The 25635-nt window shown below is 35.8% G+C and overlaps 1 protein-coding gene across 6 annotated transcripts in view; it reads left to right on the top strand.

The window, feature by feature from the left end:
- LOC114650634 (glutamate receptor 4) overlaps nt 1-25635 on the top strand; it is a 473072-nt gene that overhangs the window by 287381 nt on the left and 160056 nt on the right. For all 6 annotated transcript variants that reach the window (XR_007934826.1, XM_051926884.1, XM_028800403.2 and 3 more), the window contains exon 4: nt 19759-19943. Coding sequence is in view for 5 of the 6 variants with exons in the window: in XM_051926884.1 (XP_051782844.1) it covers nt 19759-19943 (185 nt within the window). In the remaining variant the exon portion in view is untranslated. The remainder of the gene's footprint in view (nt 1-19758; nt 19944-25635) is intronic.

Below are 25635 nucleotides of genomic sequence, written 5' to 3'. Positions count from 1 at the left end.
GTTGATCATACACCTGACTATAATCCTACAAAATCCCTGACTTTGTGCAAGTGTACCAATAAGAATTGATGCTGGTTTGAAGGCAAAAGGTAGTAACACCAAATATTGATTTGATTTAGATTTTTCTTTTGTTCGCTCACTTTGCATTTTGTAAATTGATAACAATAAACAATCATTATTTATATTTCTGAAAGCATTCTTTGTTTACAGCATTTTTTCACACCCGCATAAAACTTTTGCACAATACTGTGTGTGTGTGTATGTATATATATATATATATATATATATATATATATATATATATATATATATATATATATATATATATATGTATGTGTGTGTATATATATATATATATATTGCATAGTTTACTGTCAAATAAAGCAAAGAGTATGCGACACGTGTTTCCCCCCTCATTTGGGCTCATCAGGCGTACACACTCTACTGCTCCCCTCTCGGGGAATCGAACCTCGGACGTCAGCGTCAGAGACGAAGTCCCATTACACTGCGCCACGGCGTGTAGTTAGTTTATTTGACTTTGAATCGATTCCCCGAGAGGGGAGCAGTAGAGTGTGTACGCCTGATGAGCCCAAATGAGGGCGAAACATGTGTTGCGTACTCTTTGCTTTATTTGACAGTAAACTATGCAACATTCCATGCTCTGTTTCTCACAACTGGAAGAGGGCACCGTGGCGGATGTTTGCCGACTTGCTGACCAACCACAAGCGTTACCTAGTAGTTAACCATCCACACAATTCAGGTCGTCGAGACTCAGACTACAAATGCAATGAATATATATATATATATATATATATATATATATATATATATATATATATATATATATATATATAGTTGAAAAATCTTTAATAAACCATCTCATTGTAATTACTCCATGTATGTTGCCATGAACTAGGGTAACTGGGAAGGAAAGTAACAATTTTAAAATAGCTTTCACCCCATTGCTCTGAAATTATACTGGCTTGTTACACTGTGCCCAAGTTATTTAAAAAATATCTTTCCAGTTAGCAAATTCCAGTGAGACAGATTGTTCAACTATGACATAGTTTCACCTGCCACTTTATTAGGTACATCTTGCTAGTTCCGGGTTGGACCCCCTTTTGCCTTAACAACTGCTATAATTCTTTGTGGCATAAATTCAACAAGATGCTGGAAACAATCCTCAGAAATTTTGGTCCATATTGAAATGATAGCATCACATAGTTGCTCCAGATTTCTCGGCTGAACATCCATGATGTGAATCTTCCATTCCACCACATCCCAACGGTGCTCTGTTGAATTGAGATCTGCTGACTGCGAAGGCCATTTGAGTACAGTGAACTCATTGTCATGTTCAAGAAACCAGTTTGAAATTATTTGAGCTTTGTGACATGGCGTGTTATACTGCTGGAAGTAGCCATCAGAGATCAACATGGTGAGCAACAATACTCAGGTAGCCTGTGGCATTTAAACAATGCTCAGTTGGTATTAAGGGGACCAAAGTGTGCCAAGAAAGTATCCCCACACCATTAAACCATCACCGGCAGCCTAAGTAGTTGATACAAGGCAGTATGGATCCATGCTTTCATTTGCTTGATGCCAAATTGTGACTGAATGTCACAGCAGAAATCAAGACTCATCAGAGCAGGCAACATTTTTCATATTTTCTACTGTCCAATCTTAGTGAGCCAGTGCGAATTGCAGCCTAGTTTCCTGTTCTTAGCTGACAGGAGTGGCACCCGGAGTGGTCTCCTTCTGCTGTAGCCCATCTGCTTCAAGGTTTGACATTGTGTTCAGAGATACTCTTCTGCATAACTGGGTTGTAAGGAGTGGTTATCTTTGTATCAGCTCGACCCAGTCTGACCATTCTCCTCTGACCTCTCACATCAACAAGGCATTTTCATCCAAAGAACTGCCGTCCATTGGATATTTTCCCTTTTGCGGACTGTTCTATGTAAATCTTAGAGATGGTTGTGTGTGAAAATCCCAGTAGATCAGCAGTTTCTGAAATATTCAGAACAGCCCATCTGGAGCCAACAACCATGCCACATCACATTCAAAGTCACTTAAATCTCCTTTAATCCCAATTCTGATGCTCAATTTGAATGTCAGCAGGTCATCCTCACAAAGTCCACATCCCTAAAATGCATTGAGTTGCTTCTATGTGATTGGCTGATTAGATATTTGCATTAACAAACAGTTGAACAGGTGTACCTAATAAAGTGGCTGGTGAGTGTGTACACATCCCTGTCTAAATCTATAAACTTTAATTATAATATAAATATACACATCCATATTTAAATCTATAAACTTTAATTATTATACAAACATGTGATAGTAACCCCAAATATAGTATTTTCACCCTGGACAGTTTTCTCTGTAATTAAAAACAGGGTTATAAATCTTTACTTAGAGTACATGTCTCTGCATTAATTGAATCAGCTTAATAGCGGAGAGTGAGATATCATCAGGGCTGTATACTGTACAGTAATCCCTCCTCCATCGCGGGGGTTGCGTTCCAGAGCTACCCGCGAAATAAGAAAATCCGCGAAGTAGAAACCATATGTTTATATGGTTATTTTTATATTGTCATGCTTGGGTCACAGATTTGCGCAGAAACACAGGAGGTTGTAGAGAGACAGGAACGTTATTCAAACACTGCAAACAAACATTTGTCTCTTTTTCAAAAGTTTAAACTGTGCTCCATGACAAGACAGAGATGACAGTTCCGTCTCACAATTAAAAGAATGCAAACATTTCTTCCTCTTCAAAGGAGTGTGTGTCAGGAGCACAGGCTGTCACAGAGATAGAGAGAAAAGCAAACAACTCAATAGGGCTGCTTTTAAGTATGCAAAGCACCGCGGCACAAAGCTGTTGAAGGCGGCAGCTCACACCCCCTCCGTCAGGAGCAGACAAAGAGAGAGAGAGACAGTGTTTGTTTTTCAAGCAAAAATCAATACGTGTACTTCGAGCTTTTAAGTATGCGAAGCACCGTGCATGTCGTTTCAGGAAGCAGCTGCACAAAAGATAGAAACGTGAAGATAATCTTTCAGCATTTTTAGACGAGCGTCCGTATCGTCCAGGTGTGCGAACAGCCCCCCTGCTCAATCCCCCTACGTCAGGATCAGAGAAAGTCCGCGCAAGAGAAAGAGAAAAGTAAGCCGGGTAGCTTCTCAGCCATCTGCCAATAGCGTCCCTTATATGAAATCAACTGGGAAAACCAACTGAGGAAGCATGTACCAGAAATTAAAAGACCCATTGTCCGCAGAAACCCGCGAAGCAGCGGAAAATCCGCGATATATATTTAAATATGCTTACATATAAAATTTGCGATGGAGTGAAGCCGCGAAAGGCGAAGCGCGATATAGCGAGGGATTACTGTATACAAAACTCAATTTTTCAGAAGCACAGGTGAACTTTTTGGCCACAATAATTGGTCTAGGATATTTGGTAGACACTTCCCTAGCCCTCGGAAATATGTCAAAGTCCATTGCACCATTGTAATTCACTATTTCAGTTCCTCCATCACAATTGACTTCAGTTACATTTCACAATGTTTTATGAAGTCCTCGAACAATTCCATGATTTCCCTGAACTTACAGTGAAGTGAACTCTGTAGGGTTAACTAATCTCTAGTGATAGTCTCACTTTGATAGTGGCTTCAAAGTTTTAGTATCAGAACGAAAGTTTCATAGGAGTCATGCAAGGCTGGTCTCCTATGTTTTTTGAAAACTCAGCACTGGTGTGCCATACTGTAAATTCAACAAATATTAAATGTGCTTCCTACTCTTCTTGAATAGACTGTCATTTCTTGCCACATGTAAGATGTTGTGCTTAATGGAAATATAAACATGTCCACCGCAGATCTTCAACGGGACCCAACCCTCAACAGAAACTTCATGCCAAGGTATTGCTATTCAGAGTTCCCAAAACCCCATAAAATAGTTATACTGATGACTACAGTGAAAAAATTGTTTGATTTTAAATTAGGGGTCATTCAAATCAATAAAGGTATTTGATATTTTTCAGTCTAATGAAGGAATTAGAAAACCGCAAAAAGTCTTATTTTTGTATTTACTAGTATTCTTCAGTTTTTAACAAAGCACAACATGCTATCAAATAGTACAAATAGTAGTGAATGATTTTCCTCCTTAATTGAGCATGGTTGATTACAGAGTGGTGTCTTTCAGAAATGCACTGGATCATGTCAGTCTTGCAGGAAGTGTGGAAATCATTGTTAAAAGTGACTTGAGTATGAAAGCATTGCAGTGAGGGGCACTGGAGCTATACTCAAGCCTAGATGATGGATGGCACTTATTTAAAAAGGTTATATATTTTATGTGTTGGGAATTTTGACTTTGCAAGTCTTTCACCATACAGAATACAGATACTGCAGAGAACCTAGTGAACCAACAGTGCCACCTACAGTATCAACAACTGTCATCGTGCTTGAATCTTTTGTGATTAAAGATGTCAGATGAGTGCTTCCTGGCAGATTCCCTTTCTTGATTTGCGATTTATATTTGAGGTTTATTTTCGGCAGTTTTTTTATTTGTGGTCAGAGCCATGATCCTGTTTATTTTTCAAATACTAAAGTCTGATAAATGTTCTTGACCAATGTCTACACTCATGGTGAAAATCAAATAGTGATCGTAGCTTGTATCTTTTGCTTTTACTGAATGGCTTGTGTTTAAGATGCTTATTTTATAGAATAATATTTTATATAAAATGATTTTTTCTTTCTTTCTAGATATTTTATAAACAATGGCCATTCTTTTGAATGACCATAGGTGCATCCTGCAGAGATGTATCTCATTCATTGTAGTTTACACCTGAGCTTGCTTTTTAGAAAATTGCTTACCTTTTTAATGCTGACCAGAATTAAAAAGACAACATTGTCATATTTTGTTCATCTGTTTTCTGGAAAAAAATACAAGCAAAACTCACATCCTTTAAGTTTTGTTATTATGGGATAGAACTGGATTCATTATTTTGACAATTTTTCAGAAAAGAGTACTTAGAAGGTAGAAGGTAGAAATTTTACATTATGGAATCAGAGTTTCCAGCGATTTTCCTATAGGAGACTGGAAAGTAATGTGATATTTTTTCTAAGTTTAAAAGGCCACAATTTTAAGCCCAAATGTCTTCTTTCCTTGTGAAAATCCATGAAGCTGTTTGGCAGTGCAAACATTAAAGAAATATATAAAACCAGTGAAAAAAACAAAAACCAATAAAAGCTAATATCAGATTAAGGGAAGTAAGGCAATATAATGGTTGACAGTCCTTGAATTCATTGGAGTCTGCATGGATTTTTCCAAGTATTCCCCAGTGCATGGTATGTTGATGGAAGATTCCAAGCCAGCCCTATTTTAGAGAGAGAATGTGTGTCTTTTTTTGTCTGGAGAGGTTCGACTTATAAGGACTTGTGCCCTGTTCAGGGTTTTTTCATGTCTTGTACCTGTTGCTTCCAGTAATGGCTCCTGCTTTTGCTACCCTGTATTTAATTAGGTTGCTTTGTAAATACCTTGTTACCACTATTAGAATTTATGAGTCTTTTTGTTTTTTCCTAATGTAATGTATTTTTTCTGGCCATGTAGTAATTTTTTTCAACATCTTTATGTCATTCTGGATTTAGTTTCCCCTTTCATTTGAGTTAAGTGTTTAAGCTTTATTTCATGGTAAATAAATGTTTATTATCTCTAATTTTTGTTACTGTGTGCAGCCATCTTGTTTTTTTTTTTTTGGAAACAATCACTTTGTGAAGCAGTTGTTCATTTCCATGTTCATGCATCACAGGGGTTACAACACAAAATTTCATTAGCCCGTCTCTGTTTAAACCATCATTGCACTAGAGGCTTTCTCCAGACTTATAGATATCTTTCAAAAGTCTTTAGATTGTTTTTTTGTTGACCGTTTATTTCTGTTAATCTAGCTTTGAATATTTGACTAAGGCTTTAGATTTACGTAAAGGATTTGGTGCTTTGTTTGAAGTAGAATTAATAACTTTGACCCTACATGGTTTTGACAATATTTCTTTTCCAATTTTCTTTAAATAAATATCTTGAGGCTAGCTATCAACTTTCCTTTTTGGCAGATCAGTTATGTTCTATCAGATTTGTGTAGAATTATTAATTGTTCAGTAATGTTTTTTCTTGTAATTAGAGAACTTTTCTATTAATTTTGCATGATTTAGATCATACTTGCCATGTTTATTTGGAAGCTTTGTACTTGTAGTACAGTGCACTCCGTTTAGCTGCAATGTTTGGGGGCTGAAGGCCTAATTGCAGTTAAGCGGGGATTGCAAATAAGTGGAGATAGCTTATAATAGACTGTGAGCCATGTGCTTCATGCTAGGAACGCACTTTATGCATGTATTGCATCACTGTGGTCGCCTATTTATAAAGGACCCGCCTAACTGCAGTGCCTAGAGCTAAGGAATAAACACAACGTATTGTTACTAACCAGCCTCAAATATAGTTTAATAGTCTAATGTAGTCAAATTAGATTATAGTACATGTAATATACATACAGCCTTGCCGGTCTACAGCTGCTAATTTTCAATTAAGCGATGTCGTCGTTTACTCAGTGTTAGTTCACATGCAACGAAAATAATCTGTTATTGTTGTCTGTGCCTGGTTCGGACGACGGTCATAAATTTGGCTGGACAGTGCATAAAATGTTTTGTACGAATCATAGCCAGTTGACTCTAGGTAGGCTCATATAAAATCCAAGTTCTTCACTGTGTTAGCGAACATCAGTGCCATGGCAGGTGCAGTCTGAACGTCATCAACGTTGGCTGCGTTCAGTCTCTCCTCCTCTTCTAGTTGATTAGCAGCTGGAGTAGACGCCTTCAGGCTTTCGCATATCTCTTCATCTGTTTTATCTGCACTTGTTGGACCATTACTGTTGATTTCAACAAAACGATCGAAGTCATTAGTTGACATTCCATGAGGCAGCTGTAGCCCCACGCTGCTGCTATCGTCCACAACTGCTGATGAGGCACCTGGAACTGGGATAGTGCTATCTCCCTCCACAGCTTTCACGAAGCTTGCCCGTCTGTAGCAGTTAACGATTGTTAATGTACTGACACAACTCCATGCATCCTTCTGCATGTGCAAACTGTCAAGTAGCATCAGCTTATGGGCCAGCTCAATTGCTCTCATTGTTTCATTGTCACCTTGATCTATGATAGCCATCAGACGGCGAAGCATGAGGGATCGGTAATTTCGCTTGAAATTTTCTGTTATGCCTTGGTCCATGGGCTGAATTAAGCTTGTTGTGTTGGGCAGCATAAAAACGAGCTTGATGTTTGTCAGTTTGATATCATCACTGTGTGCTGCACAGTTGTCACACAGCAAAACAATTTGTCGTCTTTTGGACCTCATTGAATTGTCCAGCTTCTTCAGCCACGCCAAACTTCACTGGTCATCCAGGCATTGCGATTTGCCTCATATGCCACTAGAAGCTTCTTGATGTTTTTGAAGCACCTTGGCTCTTTGCTTTTCCCTGTTACCAGCGGCGGCAACTTTTCTGATCCATCCATGTTACAGGCCAGTAGCAGCATCAGTCTGCCTTTTGGCACTTTAGTCCCAGCAGCTTCATGGTGTTTAAACATTAATGTTCCCTCAGGTATGGCACGGCATTAAAGCCCAGTTTCATCAGCATTGAAGATATCACGTTCATCATACTCTTTGTTGATGTCAGGAAGAACTTCAACTATCCAACGCTCTGCACCAGATTCACCAGCGTCCTGCTTTTCCCCGTGTTGCTGTGTAAACTGGATGTTTTCTTGTTGCTTCCAGCGCTCCAGCCATCCATTTGTAGCATTAAATACCTCTATGCCAAAGCTAACAGCAAGCTGATTGGCTTTTTCAATCAACATCGGTCGTCTAACTGGCAGTTGTCTCCTTCTAGCTTGGCTGAACCAACGCAACAAAGTGACTTCAACATCCTCAGATTTTCCTGCCCGTTTTCTTTTTTCGGTCAGGATTATCGTTTTTTTGCCAGTCATCAATCACCTGCTGCCGTTGCTTAACAATGTGACAGATTTGACTTGAATGAACACCAAAGTGCTTGGCAACAGACACTTGACTTTCCTTACTATCAATTTATTTTAACACTTCTACTCTATCCGCTAATGACAGGGCTTTTAACGTTTTTGAAGTCTTACATGCTACCTTATTAGACTAGACCTAATGTAACGATATTCCAGCAACTTTTCAAAAAACTAAATTATGTCGATCAGTTGTTACTGAAATAACAGACACCGCCCACGCATATGCCTGACACTGTTCACTTTATATGGTGTCGTCTCTCCCTGTACAGTGTATCAACTACAGTCGACTCCACTTGTGTGCACGCCGGTTGAGCGCACACTCTGCTTAGCTGCACATGACTTGCACGGTCCCTATTTGCATAAAGTCAAGTGCAGTTGACTCCGTTTAAGCGCATGTGACGATCTCGTCCAGAGGTCCTGCACTTAAATGGAGTAGACTGTACAGTCTCGCACGGCCATTGCAGCTATCCGAAGCCGACTGACCTAAAAATCATGAAATGGGAATATTAAAGGCATTGTAGCAAACCAGAAATTGCAGATAAGTGAATTGCAGCTAACCGAATGCAGTTAGCAATGGAGTGTATAGCGAAAAAAACGGGCCCAAAACCTGCATTGCCGCTAGGCAAAGATTGCAGCTAATCGAATTACAGTTAACTCCACTTACCTGCATCTCCTACAGATGAATGATTTTTGGCTCCTTTTCTCTAAGCAGTATTTAGATGGACCTTTTTTTTAATGATATACATTTTATAATACATTGCATGGTTGGGGGCTACATTTAGGTGCACCACAATTTGTATGTATATAGTAGTTATTCTAATAATTAACAATATTGCAGAAATCAACAGTTTTCCTGAAAATTTATCTCTGGTATATTATAGTTATGGAAAAAAACTTTTCATTTTATAATTTTCTTTTGATAAGATATATTAATTTAATCAGTATTTAATAACAAAAATAATTATTGATCTATAGTATGGATGCTCCAATTGTTTTTTTAGGGGCAATACCAATCACTGATTTCATATTAAAGAAATCAACAATTCTTATACCGATTCCATTTATTTCTTTATTATTTTACTTATTTTTTTCATTTTCCTGCCTAGCTAGCCATGTAGAAGGCTTGTGTTCTATTTTGCAGTGGTATATATTAAATTGCAGACCACAAGTGTTATCTGATCATTTTTATTTCATTTTGTGCACCTATTTTTCATTCATTCCTTCATTTTCCACCAGTTATTTGAAGCCTGGTCGCAGGGCAACAGTCTTAGTTGTGAGGCTCATACATCCTTTTCACCAGTCACACTTACCAGCTCATATTATGAGATTCCAAGGCATTCCCAGTCCATCTGGGAGGAATAATCCTCCCAGTCAACCCTGGGTCTTCCTCCGGGGTCTCTTCCCAGCTGGTTGTGCCTGTAAAACCTCCACAGGGATACATCCAGGAGACATCAGTTTCAGATGCCCAAAGCACCTCAATTGGCTCCTCTCGATGTGGAGGGTCAGCAGCTCTACTTCCGAGCCTCTCCCAGATGTTTGCGTTTCTTACCCTGCCTCTAAGGGAGAGCCCAGCAACCCTTCAGAGAAAGCTCATTTTGGTCGCTTGTACCTGCGATCTTTTGGTCATTACCCAAAGCTCATGACCATAGGTGAGAGTATGTGTGTAGATCAACTGGTAAATCAAGAGCTTCACCTTCTGACTCAGCTCCTTCTTCACCACTACGGATTGGTGTAGTGACTGCATAACTGCGCTCACCACCCCATCCATCTGTCAAGGTCACAGTCACTTTTCCTCTCACTCATGAACAAGACCCAGAGTACTTAAACTCCTCCATTTGAGGCAGTAACTAACCTCCCACTCAGAGAGAACAGTCTACCTTTTTCCTACTGAGAACAGCCCTCCTTTATACTCCTACTTATTGTTCAGTGACTATTAAAAATACTAAAATAAATACAAATTGTTACATTTTTTTTAACTAATAAAACATGTACACAAAATATTATCCATATTACATATGGCATGAAAAGAAACTAAAACGTTTATCATTATTACAAGCCACAATTCAAATAAAATGTAAGGTGCTTATCAAGAAAAAGTAAGGCTAACATGCTTAACTTGTTCACATGTAAAATACACATGTTTGGCTTAAGCCATGAAACTTATTGTTTACTAAGCAGTGAGTGCAAGTTCTTCTTTATTAGTTCTTTTTTTAATTAGAAATGTGAGCTACTGTACTAAACATCAGCTCGCTCACTATTCATACTCGGACAAGGAGTGTCCATTTTAATTAGAGGACCAAATAAAAACATAAGAACTCAATAAATGAGCTTCTCCTAATTCCTGCCAAAGATATGTCTCTCTTTTCTTTCATGTGGTCAGTATATACATCTGCTGTTCATCTCCATGTGCAGGACGACTCCTAAGATTTCCTTTTCTCAGCTAATTACTCCACTTTTTGTGAAAGCCAATATTCCTGCCTTCACTTTCTCCTAAAATCTGACTGTCTGCATCTCTTTTTACAGGAAGTTAAGCAGCAACAAGACACATGCGCATTACATAAAGGAGAACTACAACTAAATTACCGTAAAGCATAGAAAAGCAGATGCATGCATGCATGTCAGAATGTAGAATAGGAGGAGGAAGGGCAAAGCTCTCGGATATCAGGGGCTGAATGCTTGAGACCAGGGGTTAAAGCCTCAGGAGCTCCTCCCAACGATGCCACTGATTCAACAAGAAGAATGTGCCTTTATTCTATGTATATTTTACTGTGCCATCTCACAGAGGGCATAGCTTTAAGGTAATTTTTCTCTGTGATTGCTTACACTTCAGCACAATAAAAAAGAGGGTAAAACTTACGGATGTTCAGCAAAATACAAAAACTGTGGGACTGTTTAAAGTGCTGCATGCATCATTTTCTGCATATGAAAATGTATTCCTAGATGGTGCGCAGTTATTGCAAAACACATTCTATCGTCTCTGAAATGCGAATGTCACTGCAGTTAATCTCAGGTTCAGTGTTGGAGAATTGCTCATGGCCCCCATTAGACTTACAAACAGATAACACAAGCACACTCCTCCTTTGAATACTAAACGAGCTGGCAGATCTTAAACCGCTTCGCATGTTAAATCCTGGATATGATTTACTTTCTTCATTGCCAGCTGGGAGTATAAGCAGTCTACAAGTGTTTGGATGTGTGTGTTTGCTTGTGTGTATTTCTGAAGGATGGCTAACGTAAGCCTTAGGGGCCCAATTAGGCTACTAGCATAATTTCATCCTGCTCTCTGCCCACAAACTTCCCATTGTGTAAATAATTAATGCAGGCCTTTTTGTCTTAATATCACACATCTAAGAGAGGATTAAGCTGGCAGTTACTTCATATTTTGTATGCTTATTTATTTATACAAAAAATCCTTGCACCTACATGCTCACCATTTAAATGAAAACCTACTTGTAGCTAGACAAAAAATTTATTATTTCCACTCACTGCCAAAGCATGCAATTCCTAAATGTTAATTTTTCATAGTACTTTAGAGGAATTTATGAGGACGCATGTCCATCAGACAGCTGCAGCTGTGTTTTAAGTCCAAGGATAAGCTGTATGGCTGTCAGAACACTTAGGATACTGCATTGCAGGGATGTCTAAAAGCAGGTCTGTCATGATCTTTTTATATAAGACATACAGGAATGGAAATACTACATTCTGAGCCTTGTCAAGAACCTAATGAAATATTTAGTTTAGGCTTTCTCAGAAATAGTTGTTAGCAGATGCTCCCTAAACACTTCTGTTTGGACCAGTGAAAGATTAATTGGTAACTTTTGTTTTATGTAGTTGAACTCCAGGAATGACAAGTTGTGAAAGATCATCCATGGCATAGCAAATGGTTGTATTTAGTTTATTTTTTCTATTATGGCTCTTGCTTAGTGCTGATGCACAGTTGTAACATTTTAACATATGCTCTTTTTCATAAATATGGTCAGTAGCAGAATACCTAGTACAACTTCTAATCTGTTTATGAATCTACTGTACTTTTTAAGTGTAGCTGCCAAATGAAAAATTTTATACAGTGGATACTGACAAGTGATTTTGAAAAGTTATCAACCAACTACATTTTGTCATGGATGTAATATCCGCATTCAGTTAATGTGAGGTAGCATCCCTACCTTTTACACTACTGAAATGCCCTAGTACCTAGTACCAGTGGACTGGCACCTTGTCCTGGTGTTGTTCCTTCCTTGCACTGCATGACTGCTGGGATAGGCTCTAGCTGCCCTGAGAACCTGCCCTGGATAAATGGATTAGGAAATTGGATACATGGATGGATATTAAATGCCATATCATGGTGTTCGTGATGTATTAGCAATCATCTGGCTCATAGTAGTAAACATCAATATTTCAGAACATTTCCATGTATAGCATAAAGAAAACTTTTAAGTAAAAAAAAATGTAATGGATATTCAAAGTTTATATGTCATCTTTGAATAGCAGTGCACTTTTAGGTACTGTAAATGGTAAAGGGTACTTATACTGTACACCTAATTAAGAAATTACATTGTTTGGAATATAACACTATTAAAATTAAAATTTAATATTCATTATCATTTTATCATAGACATCCTTTTGTGTAGTTTTAAAGATAACTGGGCTCCATAATGTTAAAGGGCTTTCATACGTATAATTGAGAATTGATTATCATATGACTGAGAATTGGCAGGTAAAAATCTACAGGTTTAATTTAATGTTGACAATGATTCAGAAGGCAAACACTTATGACTACATCAAAGTACACTGTACATGATACCAGCACAACTAAGTCAAAGATTCCAGGGCATCTCTTATCAGTTCTGAATAAAGTAGTTTCTGTCATAAGTCAAGGCTGGTTTAAGTACAAATAACATTTAGTGAAGACAATGTGGAACATCTAGATGTATGTGATGGTCTTACATGCAGACCATAAAAACAAAAAGGATAATAGCCAGTCATTCGCTTTTACTGTAGTTGTAAAAGTAAAGTACACCTTTAAGCTTAATTCATATTTTCTTACAACTGTTTATAACTCTTACTATAATGTAGTGTGTTTATTTATTTCTAGTTTAAAGTTGACACAAGTCTTTTAGATAATGAATAATTCCACACAGATATGTCAGAAGAGTTTTGGTAACGTAGATAAAATGGCTTATTTTTAGTTAGATATTAAAAATTGATGGTGTCTGTATAGCAGTGCCTTTCTGTATTTAAACACAACATGACACCTTTAAGCATAAAAGGCACCCCATAGCATAATCCAATACTGACAGTCCTATTTGGGTATTAAGTGCACCTCCAGGTCATTTATAATCTACAGTATACAGGGAGCTGCTACAAGAATGACAATAATCCCTTAAATCTAATGTTGTGTGCTGTTTCCTATGATATATGTTTGAGTTATGAGTTGAAAATATACAAGATCTATTTTGATTTTAAAAGGGTTTTGTAACAGAGGACCTCAACCTTACAGCATATTTTCTCACCAAGAATAATATCAGAAAGCTTACAGGTATAAAAATAATACAGAAGAAGAAAGAAACAAAGGAAGAATACAAAGTACCATAATAACAGCAGACAATAATACCCTGCTACTACAGTTAGCATGCCTGCCTTGAACCCCTGTCTACTAAGTGATATGAATTTTCCACTTTCCCATTCTTGTCCCAAACTCTTCATGACTCAAGACTCAATTGCATTCATTTTTTGGCTGCCATAGTTCCTCATGTGATATAAACATTGCAGAGTGTGGTCTGAGAGAGGTATACTCTTAGAGGTTAAAAGTTAAGGAAAAGAAAGTAAAAACTTTATCAGATGAAAAGTGTGCCTCATAATCGTCTATATCTGAGATGCTTCAACAAGCAGAAGGTCAATTCACAATCACAGCTTTGCACATTGCTGATAAACAACACTGAAGTTCTGCAGTTCTGGTTTACCATTATGAACATGAATGTAACAGCCATGGAACGATCTTGTGCTCAGTTCAAAAGTTTCATCAGGAAATTGTTTATTTAAGTGTATTTTTTTAACCAGAATACATGTTTAGAACATTGTCAGCATTTAAATGTTTGCAGTTTGTGTTATTATGTACAATTATTATACATAAGTAATTTGAGATGAATTCATGTTTTGATATTGTTTGGGTTAAACCCCCATTGAAATCCAATAGATGACACATTTTTCTTGACTATCACAACAAACTATTTGGGGTAAGTAACAGATACAGAAATTGTCATCTTTGGTGCAGTATTCCTTTAAGTCTCAGAATTTCTTCTGCTATCACAGGTTGTCCTTTATTGCCTACCGGTAAGCCACTAAGCAAGCTGGAGGTTAATAACTGGCCTTCCAGTCCTCCCAAAGCACAAATTTTAAAAAAGCAACACAGTCCAAACTCACATGTGCTGCCATATACTGGATAGTTAGTGTTCTGTTCTGTTCCTGAACCTCCGTTTCCTAGCTCTGACTTTGTTGCCTTTTCCAGATTGTTATGTAAATTTGCAACTCAACTTTAAGTGTTGTCTTTGCTCTCTCTCTCTCTCTCCCTCTCTCCCTAATGCCTTTCTTTGTGAAAACCCCTGTCCAGTACTAACCTTCTTCAATAGCAACAGTGTCCCATCCACTCAACCCAAAAAAGCCAAATATCTGTTTTAAAATATAGTACAAATTGTGATTATACTTTACAATTACATCATGAAAATTATACTTGTTTCCCCAAATAAGATGTCATACTTCTCCTACTTTTGAACATAATGAATATAAATCTGCAGATTAGTGCAGATATTTGCTAGGTAATCTTTATAGGAATATCTTGATGTGTTGTTTATTGGCAGGATATCTTTTAATTATCATATAGAATTTTCTCTACACAGTTAAAGCAGCATCATCATGTCTTTTACAAAGAGTCGAATTTGATGTGGTGTCTTTTTTTTTTTCTAAATACAGAAATTGTTGTTTTTTCTTTTTCATTCAGACCATCTCAGTATGTGTCTTACATATTATTTTCTAAAACTTTAAATTCTTCAGTTAAAAAAATAATGAGGATAGTAATAAGGAGGACTTTGTATTCACATCTCAAAGTTGATCATTTTCTGTGTGGTTCTGGCATTTTTATCTTATGTTTGTATGGGTTTTCTTTGGTACTACAGTTTTTCTGACTTCCTGATGATGTTTTTGTTGTATTAATTGTTTACCTTAAATTATCCTTGTATGAGTGGGTCTGTTTGTGCTTGAGTGTACCCAGAGATGATTTAGAGAAAGCTCTGATACTTCCAGAAGTCTACGTTTCTCTGGAAACATAGGAACATTAAAAAATGGATTGTTGAATGGATTGTTGAATGGATTGGTAAATGGTTAGAAAGGGAGTACCAATCATAGCAATAAAAAACAAATAACAACAAAACAGCCTGTTAAGGTACTTTAAACACAGAGGTATTGCTGTGGCCAAGAAACATACATGCTCTACAAAGAACTTGGCAATCACACCGCTTTGTCTCAGCTTAAAGTATTAAACCCCTGGATCTTGTTAGTTGGTTTGCTGTATATCACTGGAATTAAAAGAGGTGGAAATAATTGCCTCTGTTTCCAAGAGCACAACTAGCAGAGGGAGCAAGTCAAAGAGAATAAATAAGTGAAAATTAAGTTGTATTGTAGCAGAAATAAAATGATGTGACCTTAAAGCTCAGTACAGAAAGCAGTTATTGGCTATCTTCCTAAAGGCATCGTAACCTTACCCAATATAAAAGATACTGGACATACCTATACATGTGTAATTTATATTTTATTTTTTAACGTCTCCACCTCAACAATAGTCTATAATTACTTTTCTACTGTGCAGTGCTTATTACTCTGTATTAATAAAACATACAAAAAACTACTCCTGCCAGACTCCATGACTAAAGGTTTTCACTCCACAGTTATCTTTCTTACACATTAATTAAGCTTCTATCCTATCTTAGATAGATAGATAGATAGATAGAACTTTATTTGGCTTTGTACAGAAGCCTTTTAAATAAATAAATACATAAATAGGTAGATAAGTAAGAAAGTAAATAAATAAATAAACACACACACACTTTGGTCTGAGCACACACTAGAATGACTATAAAGCAGGAAAATTAAAAATAAAGAAAATGTATGACTTGGCTGTCACAGTCCCAGTGAGACATTATGCAGGCATATTGCTGTTAGTATAAAAGAGCGCCAATCGTGTTTCCTGGAACATTTTATCCTCAATAAGTCATTGGATGAAAGTACTCGGTGTTAGTGTGACAGAGAGAGGATGGGCAGCATTGTTCATAATGGAACTCAGTTTTGTTTTAATTCTCTTCCTTGCTAATACCTCCAGGTGTCGAGAGTGTATTGTATAACTGAGCCTTCTTGTTTAATTAGCTTGTTGATTTGGTGGGCCACTCTTGAAGTGATTGGTAGCAGCCCGGCACATCACAGAGTAGAAAATTGCACTGGCCGTCACAGAGTTATAGAAGATGTGAAGGTTGTCACTTCCCACTTTAAAGGATCACAGTCTCCTAAGGAAAAAGAGCCTGCTCTGCCCTTTCTTATACAGTTCCTCTGTGTTTCAAGACTATTTCAACCTGTCATTAAACTGGACCCCCAAGTACTTGTAGGAGTCCTACATCCACTCCTTGAATAGTAACATAGAGAGTCTTTGGTGGGGCGAAGGTCAATATTTAGTTCATTGGTTTTCCTTATATTACGGTGCAAGGTTATCTACTGTAAATGCATTCTGTTTTTTATTATACAAAAAAATTAACATTGTAATTATACTGTCAAAGGAGGACATATCCTTAGACTTCATTGACCTCTGTAGCCTTGTCTCTATGGAGCTTTTATGAGAACTGTGTGTAATAAGTGGCATAAGTGAGTAAGAGAAAGAATCTGCAATTTTATCATTTATACTTACTGTACATTTATATTTGTTTGCTTAACAGACACTTTTATCCAAAGCAACTTACAAAAGAGGCCAAGTAACATAAGTTTGGGGACTGTTTGGGAACGAGTGTAATAGAACAAGGGTACAAAATTAATTATCACAATTAATTTTTGAATTTTATGACTTTTATTGTAATTTTACAATTATTCAAATATGGAATCACTCCAGTAACTAAAAACTAAACCTACCCTTTATTAGTGTAATTTTTAAATTATTTAATTATCCACATAAGTACCACATTTGGTCAACATAGGGATTTCCAATCTTGCAGGCTTTTTAAACAATGAATGTATCAGACACAAAATATTACAATTAATTTTATTGCTAATTAATTCAATGATTATTCCTCCATTCCATCTTAAAAAAATGCATGTCACTGTAGTATTAGCAAGCACAACATTCCATATTATTTTTTATTTAATTTTATTTAAATTCTTTTTAAAACGTTCAATTTTTTATGTATATAAAATTTATTTAGGAGAAAGAAGGAAATAATGTATTACTAAAATAAGAAACACCTAATGATAAACTAAACAAAAAAACTGATACAAAATAATACTAATTAATATAAAATAGACTTTCGTAACGCTTTGACATAAAATTATTTTAAAAATAATCAAAAAAACAGTACTTTTTTGAAAATAAAATAAAAAAGTTTTAATGGAACTACCAGCAAAGTGCACAAAACTAGAAATTTTAAGCAAATTATCAAAGCAAGGGTCAAAAACGAAATGAATTTTACATACAAAAGTCTCCACGGTGGGAAAAAAAATCTAAAAAACTAAAAGATAAACACCAAAAAGCAAAGGAGCCAAAAGCACAGCAAGAAAAAGCCAAGTAATGGCAAAGACAAGGCAGGTGGCCATTAATAATATCCAACTGCAGAGCCAGAGCACCATATGTCACCGCAGGTCTACGCCAGCAGTTCTAGACCAGCAGTTATAGAACGTAGTTAAGTTGAGGGCTTAGTATGGTTAGCATGATGGATAAATGGTTAAAGTTAGGGTTTAGTTAATGTTGGGGGTTAGTTTAGTTAGGTTTTGGTGTGGCTACCATGCCAGTCAATTTAATTTGTGAAGACCTATAAACGTTTATTACCAAACTGCTAGTCTAGACATGCAGTGATGTCACTTGAAAATATTGGCATAGACCTGCAGGTCAGTCTTGTGGCCATCTGGAGTCTTTTATAGTTTTTTTGTGTAACTCTGGTTCTAATGACTTCAACACCAGGGTGGCCTAAATTATGAGGAGGCCCCATCCTGTCACACTTAGAACATAGAGTAATTGAGGATTAGAGACTGGGAGCAAACAACATTAAATAATGGGCAAGGGATTCATTTAGTTCTCATAATGCTAAAATGTATAATAATAGCAAAAACAATAAAGCCTGTGATTTCTTCAGAACATTTTATTTCTAAATATGCATCCTTTTAAGAACTATTTAGATATCCAAGCTCTACGACTCATGACAAATATGGAACGGTTCACTAAAATTCTAAAAAAGAATATAAACTAACTGTAAAAGAGCATCTGAAATGCTAAACCTCAGGTGGACTGCACATACCATGCAATATCATGTCACTTTTAAATAATGCATCATTAATTTAATTTATTTTAAGGCTCATATAAAATACCTATTATTCTATAACTTCAATAATATAGTACATTTTCTTTAATCTTACATTGCTCTCAGTTGAATTTACTCAATTATGTGGTATTAAATTTAAAGAAATCACAGGATGAGGAAAAACACCGGAATGTAAAGTAACTGATGTTCAGTACTTTACTCATGAAGATGTGCGACATTTTGACCACTGAATCCAAAGTCCAGTAAAGTAAGGTGTGTTCAATCAAGGTTTATTTTATAGGGTTACCCACCATTCTACAATAAGTAAACTTAAAAAACAAAAGATTCATTCTTTGTTTTAACAGTGTTTATTGCCTTTATTCAACCAAAGAATTCATAAATCAACATTTAAAGGTGTTTCCAAAAATAAACTATATACAGTATAAGGAAAATAGCAGATTGAAAGACATCAGCATATCATTATAAGTCAAAGTTTATTCATTGTGCCACTTGTTAACAGTGCTAGATTTTACAAATGTAATACAGTACTTACTGTTTAAATGCTAATGTAAAATATGTTACCTGAAGGGTTAGTTACTGAGCTAAAAGAAGGAGGGATTTGTGACACAGTGTATAGATAGTTGCAAAATGAACTTCAATGCCATAAGCAAACCCCTCGTGTCTACTTTGCACTATTTATAAGAACAGAGCATGAAAACTCCTGTTTATAATTGAACGCCCCTCGTAATATACATATTGTTTATTCACCTTATCCAAAATGATAAATCCAAGTACAGTACTGAGATGGAGACATAAAGTGAAAAAATAATAGAAAATATTATTTAAATCAATCAAGTGTTCTATATGAATTGTAAGCTTAAATGTACAGAACATATAACATGAAAATCACTTACTGCAGTTGTTCTGCTCTGCAGATTATGCTCTAAATGTCATATTTATACTGGTGTACAGACTATATAGACTCATGTATAAAAACACACTGGCACATCTAGCATTAATGATCAGTAGCTACTTTGTGGTGTTTTTATATGGTAAAAAAGTAACTTTTTTCAGTAACAGAACTGTACATATATTATTTTTCATTTCCAAAAAATGAAGGGGTTATTTTTAGAATGCATACTTTTTTCTTTTTTTATCCAGGTTATGCCATACTTCAAGCAATTATGGAAAAAGCAGGACAAAATGCCTGGCAAGTCAGTGCTATATGTGTGGAGAACTTTAATGATGCTAGTTACAGAAGGCTTCTGGAAGACTTGGATCGCAGGCAAGAAAAAAAATTTGTCATAGACTGTGAAGCCGAAAGACTCCAAAACATTTTAGAACAGGTAAACTTGTTTATGTTTTCAATGTTTTTCTTGAAATTTATTTGCAGTACGAATATTTGTATTTCAGTCAGTTTTACTACTTAGATACTACTTAGATTTATGTAAAGGTTACAGACCGAAGGCTTTTGGATACAAAAACAGATGAAAGGCGACATAAAGCACTAAATGTTTTAACAGAGTTATAGATAGCAAAAACTCTAATTAAAGGTATGTATTTTTTCCTTGAATGTAACCAAGGTGTCCTTTCTTATCAAATTCATCAAAACTTCATCTTGTACCTTAAGAAAATATGGAATACTGTATGTGTTATTAGCACCCAACATGAACTCACTAATGTGTACTTCTCATGCTAACTGTAAAGAGTTGCATAAATTAGGTTAAGTCTGTCTGATGTGAAAAAACACATTTGTCCATCCTCTAATTGATGGAAGACTCCCTTAATGGGCCTGTCTCCCTCCTTGTATTCATTAAAAAAACAAACTAAACTAATTACACACTTTAAAATTTAACAAATGTATATATGAAACCAAACAGAATTTAGAGACAGTTTTGAAAACATTCTCAATTTCTAGGAACAGGAAATAACTCATTTATCTTTCTTGTTCAGTCAGTTAGTCAGTAATTTTATACATTTGCCTTTAGTTGTGTCTTAAATAATGTCACAAAGACAGTTAGTCTTAGGCACACAGGAGGAGTAAAAGCAGTGGCCTGGAAGCTTAACATTTTTAGTGCAGTGAGGTACTAAAATAAAATGAAAGGTGTTTTTTTTTCTCAAATAAAATTTTAAAACTGCAGCTTATATAAATAATAATCAGTGAATATGGCAAATTAAACCCATACTGCCCTTAGCATATCCATCATTCTGGATAGGCCTTATTAGACTGCTAGTACAATACAATAAAATACAATTTATTTTTGTATAGCCCAAAATCACACAAGAAGTGCCGCAATGGGCTTTAACATGCCCTGTCTCTTGACTCTCCAAGAAAACAAGGAAAAACTCCCAAAAAAAACCCTTATAGGGAAAAAATGGAAGAAACCTTGGGAAAGGCAGTTCAAAAAGAGACCCCTTTCCAGGTAGGTTGGGCTTGCAGTGGGTGTCAAAAAGAAGCGGGTCAATACAATACAATACACATAACAGAACAAATCCTCAATACTGTATAAAAATAAAAAAATTACAAGTATGGAGCAGAATTTAACAGTAGACGATATCCCATAATATAATTTGGATTTGTTTAGAGACCTGAAGACCTCAGCCATCAAGCTGCCTCCCCCATTTGGCCGTTCCACAGCTGAGTCAGCGCTGAGCCAGCCAATCTGATGAAAGGACCCCTCTACCCCACGATTCCTGCGATCCTCCATTAGAGATGAGTTTACCTTAGGCAGGCAAAACAACTTAGCAGGTGTGCCATGGCACCAAGTGCCACATTTGAGAACAGAAACAGAATAGGTCCGGGTTAGTAACAAATTATAACGATCATGTTACTTATGTTTTAGTGCTAATGACTTACAACAGAGATGTAGTCTGTACAGTTAATCAGCAGCTCTAGTCAGGATATGCTAAACTGAAGTAGTGAGTCTTCAGCCGGGATTTAAAAGTTGAGACTGAAGGGGCATCTCTTATAGTAGCAGGCAGACCATTCCACAGTTTAGGTGCCCTGTAACTAAAAGCTCGACCTACCACTGTTATTTTATTATTTCTTGGATTCATAAGCAGACCGGCATCTTGAGATCTTAATGTACGCTCTGGTTTCTAAGTCATGATAAGTTGAGACAAGTAAGCTGGACCTTGGACATTTAATGCTTTATATGTTAAAAGGAGGATTTTGAAATCTGCTCTAAACTTAACCAGGAGCCAGTGTAAGGATTTAAGAACTGGAGTAATGTGTTCTTATTTTCTTGTTCTTGTAATAATTCTTGCAGCAGCATTTTGGATTAACTGGAGGCTGTATAAAGAACAGTTTGAACATCCAGTGAACACTGCATTGCAGTAGTCAATTCTACTAGAAATAAATGCATGAATTAATTTCTCAGAATCCTGCTTATTTAGAAAATGCCTTAATTTCCCAACATTTTTAAGATAGAAGAAACATGATTTGGACAACTTTGTAATGTGTGCTTTAAATGACATGCTAGAGTCAAGTACTGTCCATTAATGTTTTTTATAGGAAAAATGTATACTTTTGTGTTAAACAATGTTTAAAAATGTATTTACACACGCACACACATAAAATTAAACAGTAGAGAGTGTAATGTTTCAAAAACTATAGTATGAATATTTGAAAGTGTATAGAATAACTTCCATAACTTTTATTACAGACATGATTAGAAAGAATTCTGCCTCCCAAATCATTATTCTAGCAAAAAGAGCCCACACAATAACACTGCAGCTAACAGGGTTTGCCATAAGAGAGATAGGACATGAATAAAAAGTAGCTTTCTTGTGATCTCCTTCATCACTGACTGTTTACACAGACGAATAGCCAGGAGTTGGTTGATCACTGTCTGGTTCCATGTTCTGTGTGAAATTGTAAGAATTTATATTGTTTATAGAGGCGGAGACGTCTTGCTGGGAATATATTAATTTGAATGTTTCAAGCATGTACTGTATATATGGAAGGAGCCAGTTTTAGCCTAGTTGTCTGTATCTGTGGCTTGGTTTATCTAGTTCCACTATGCAGAGTGCATAGAGCTTTGGTATTTCTGTTTTAAATTAATTATTGACTTGAGCATCACCTTCATTTTATACCAATGTGTTTAAAACCATTCATTATTCAGTTAAACCTGTTAGTTATTTTTTTGTGTTTACTAACTTTAGTTCATTATCTCTGCATTTGCGTTCCAAAATTCCATTTTGTGTATTCCCTTAGCTAATTTATTTTTTTTTACCTTTTCTCCATGTTAATAGTAAGAATTGTGTGACTTAAAAATTGAATAATGCTTCTTTTGTGATCAAAAGCTTAAATTCTGTTTGTGATTACAAACTTTTTTATAGAGCATAGCACTGGGAGATTTTGCTTGTTCTTTCTGAAAGCTTTGGAAGCCTCAGTGAGTAGTTATGATGTTCTTCTGGTTTGCAGTTTATTTTTATATGAGACAGTTTAAATGGTTTGTCCTCTCAGATATGACTTAGGTACGTGCCAGCTTAAACATGCAGATATCTCTGGAGTTAATAAAGATATAAATTCAGTTTTAAGTCAATTTTGTTTTTTTATGATCATGGTATCATGGTATACATTAATTTGTAATGAGACATTGTGTTCTTAAGTGAAGCATTTTTATAAATTAAAACAAAAATCTGTTGTTTCTTATTAAAATGGAGTCTATGGAACATTGATGCAAATGTAGAAAATGCCTTGAAAATTACAGAATATGTCAAGAATGTGTGTGAGTATTAATTCTTGTTAAAATGACATTATCACAGCAGTTTCACAGCCACTTTCTTAGTAGTACTCAATCCTGCTCTTAACCTAACACAATTACATAGGTCCTATTTCCATTCAATATTAAAAATACATTGTACACATTTTGATTTCATCTTTTGAGTCTTAGCTTATTAATCCTAGTTCTTTTCAACATAGTTTTTAAGAATACTACTTTACAATTTTTATATAAAACATGCTTATTTGTTTTAATAAAATATATAACCTAACATTCATTCCTGCCTAATTTGCACTAAGCAGAGAAAGAATTTTTTTTCAGTCTTATGTGCAAAATCTCGGAAATTTCTCAGTGCTCAGTTCAACACCAGTCTTGCTTTGGCTGTGATTTTTCTTTTTCTTTCTGTCTATTCTTCTCTTTTGGCCTTTGAGCACTTGTCTGACCTGATTCAGTTATTACGCCAAACCTGGTCTCAAGCAGATTGAGATTTATTTTCATCTTTGAAAAATATGGATGTATGTAGTGTTTCTTTTAAGGTACTCACGTGTACACAGAACATTTTAAGCTTCAGCACACAATATTTTCCATTAGCGCACAGCGAACCAAGTTAGAAAAATTCACTCCCTGAATGCCTAGAGTTTACCAAAGAGGGACAGCACAATGATCTTGCACCGATGTCTGGAGAGCACATAGAGGAATCTGACATTAAAGTGTAGTAGTCTTATTTTCACCCATCCTAGGAAATATTCAGGAAGAGTTTGGTTTTATTTTGCTTTTATTTGTTTGTGAAACATGGCAAAGAAAAGCTGAATGACGAAAATATTTCAACAAATAACCATAATTTGAAGAATGTAGCTACAGAGATCAAGCTATTGGGTTAGACAAGAGCACCAGAGATGGCAGCTTAGGACCAGTTAGGTCTACCATCAAGATGACAACATTTTTAACAATTAGAATATTCTTGCTGTTTTAATCCCCAGTGGTATGTGAAGTGTAACTGGTTTACTTTTTGCAAAATGTACAACCATATGTAAAACATGCAAAGTCATGTTAATATATGTGAACTATGGGGCTTGCTGGATTATAATATATAATTATTATTATAATATTGAAGTCAAGTCTGTCTTTAACACCAAGTCCACATCATCAGACACCATTTATGATAAGATAAAAAAAATTCTTATCCATAATCTCTATTTGAAGAAGTTGATTGTATCACAAGTAGATTTGATAGGAACAGATGCTAAGGAAAAGATTGAGCATCACCTGTCAAGATCAAGTGAACTGATAAACATTCAGTATGGGTTCAGGTGAAGGAGATCTTATTTGCTAACTATGATAGAATTCTGCCAGGTTGCAAAAGCATATGATCAGAGAGGTGCATATGATATTGTTTATTTATATTTTCAGATAGCTTTTGATAAGGTACACCGTGAGGGGTTAGTTACTGAGCTAAAGGAAGGAGGGATTTGTGATACAATGTACAGATAGTTGCCAAATGAACTCCAACACCAGGAGCAAATAGTTATGGTAGCAGGATTTTTTTTCAATTAGGAGATGTTTAACATGGTGTCCCTTAGAGATCAGTGTTGGGGGCAGTGTTCTTTTAACGTATATAAATGATCTTGATAAGAATATAAAGAAGCAGCTGGTTAAGTTTGCAGATGATGCTAGATGGAACTAGCAGAGCAAACTAAGTGAAATTGCAAATAATCTAGTATCAGACAAATCATTACAAAAGGATCTGGACAGAATTCTGTCATGGGCAGATTTGTGGCAGATGAAATTTAAAGTAAGTAAATATAATGTATTACACATAGGAAATAAAAATGTTAAATGTAAATACATGATGCAAGGTTGAAACTTGGCAGTAACATTTATACAATACAACATATGATTCACAGTGGACTTGTCACTGTCTACATCCAGACAGTTACAGAAGCTTACAGAAACTGCAAAGAAGGGAAATATAGAGTGTTTAGTTTATATATCACAATGTGTAGAGTATAGGACAAGTTAGGCAACAATGAGGCCTCATCTGTAGTACTGTGTATAGTTTTGACTTCCATATTAGCAAAAGACAAAGCCGTTTAGAGAAAGTAGAGAAGAGAGACTAGGCTAATTCCAGGACTGCAAGGTTTAAGCTATGACAAAAGATTGTAGGAGATGAACCTTTTGAGTTTAAATAAAGAGAGAGTAAGAGGTATCATGATTAAAGTTTTTAAAATTATGAAAGGATTTGGTACATTGGATCCCACTTGTTACTTTAAATTAGGTTCTTCAACAAGAACACAGGAACAGAGATGGAAAT

The sequence above is a fragment of the Erpetoichthys calabaricus genome, chromosome 4 (genome assembly GCF_900747795.2).
Source record: "Erpetoichthys calabaricus chromosome 4, fErpCal1.3, whole genome shotgun sequence".
NCBI classification, from domain to species: domain Eukaryota; kingdom Metazoa; phylum Chordata; class Cladistia; order Polypteriformes; family Polypteridae; genus Erpetoichthys; species Erpetoichthys calabaricus.
This window is presented reverse-complemented; position numbering and strand designations above follow the sequence as displayed.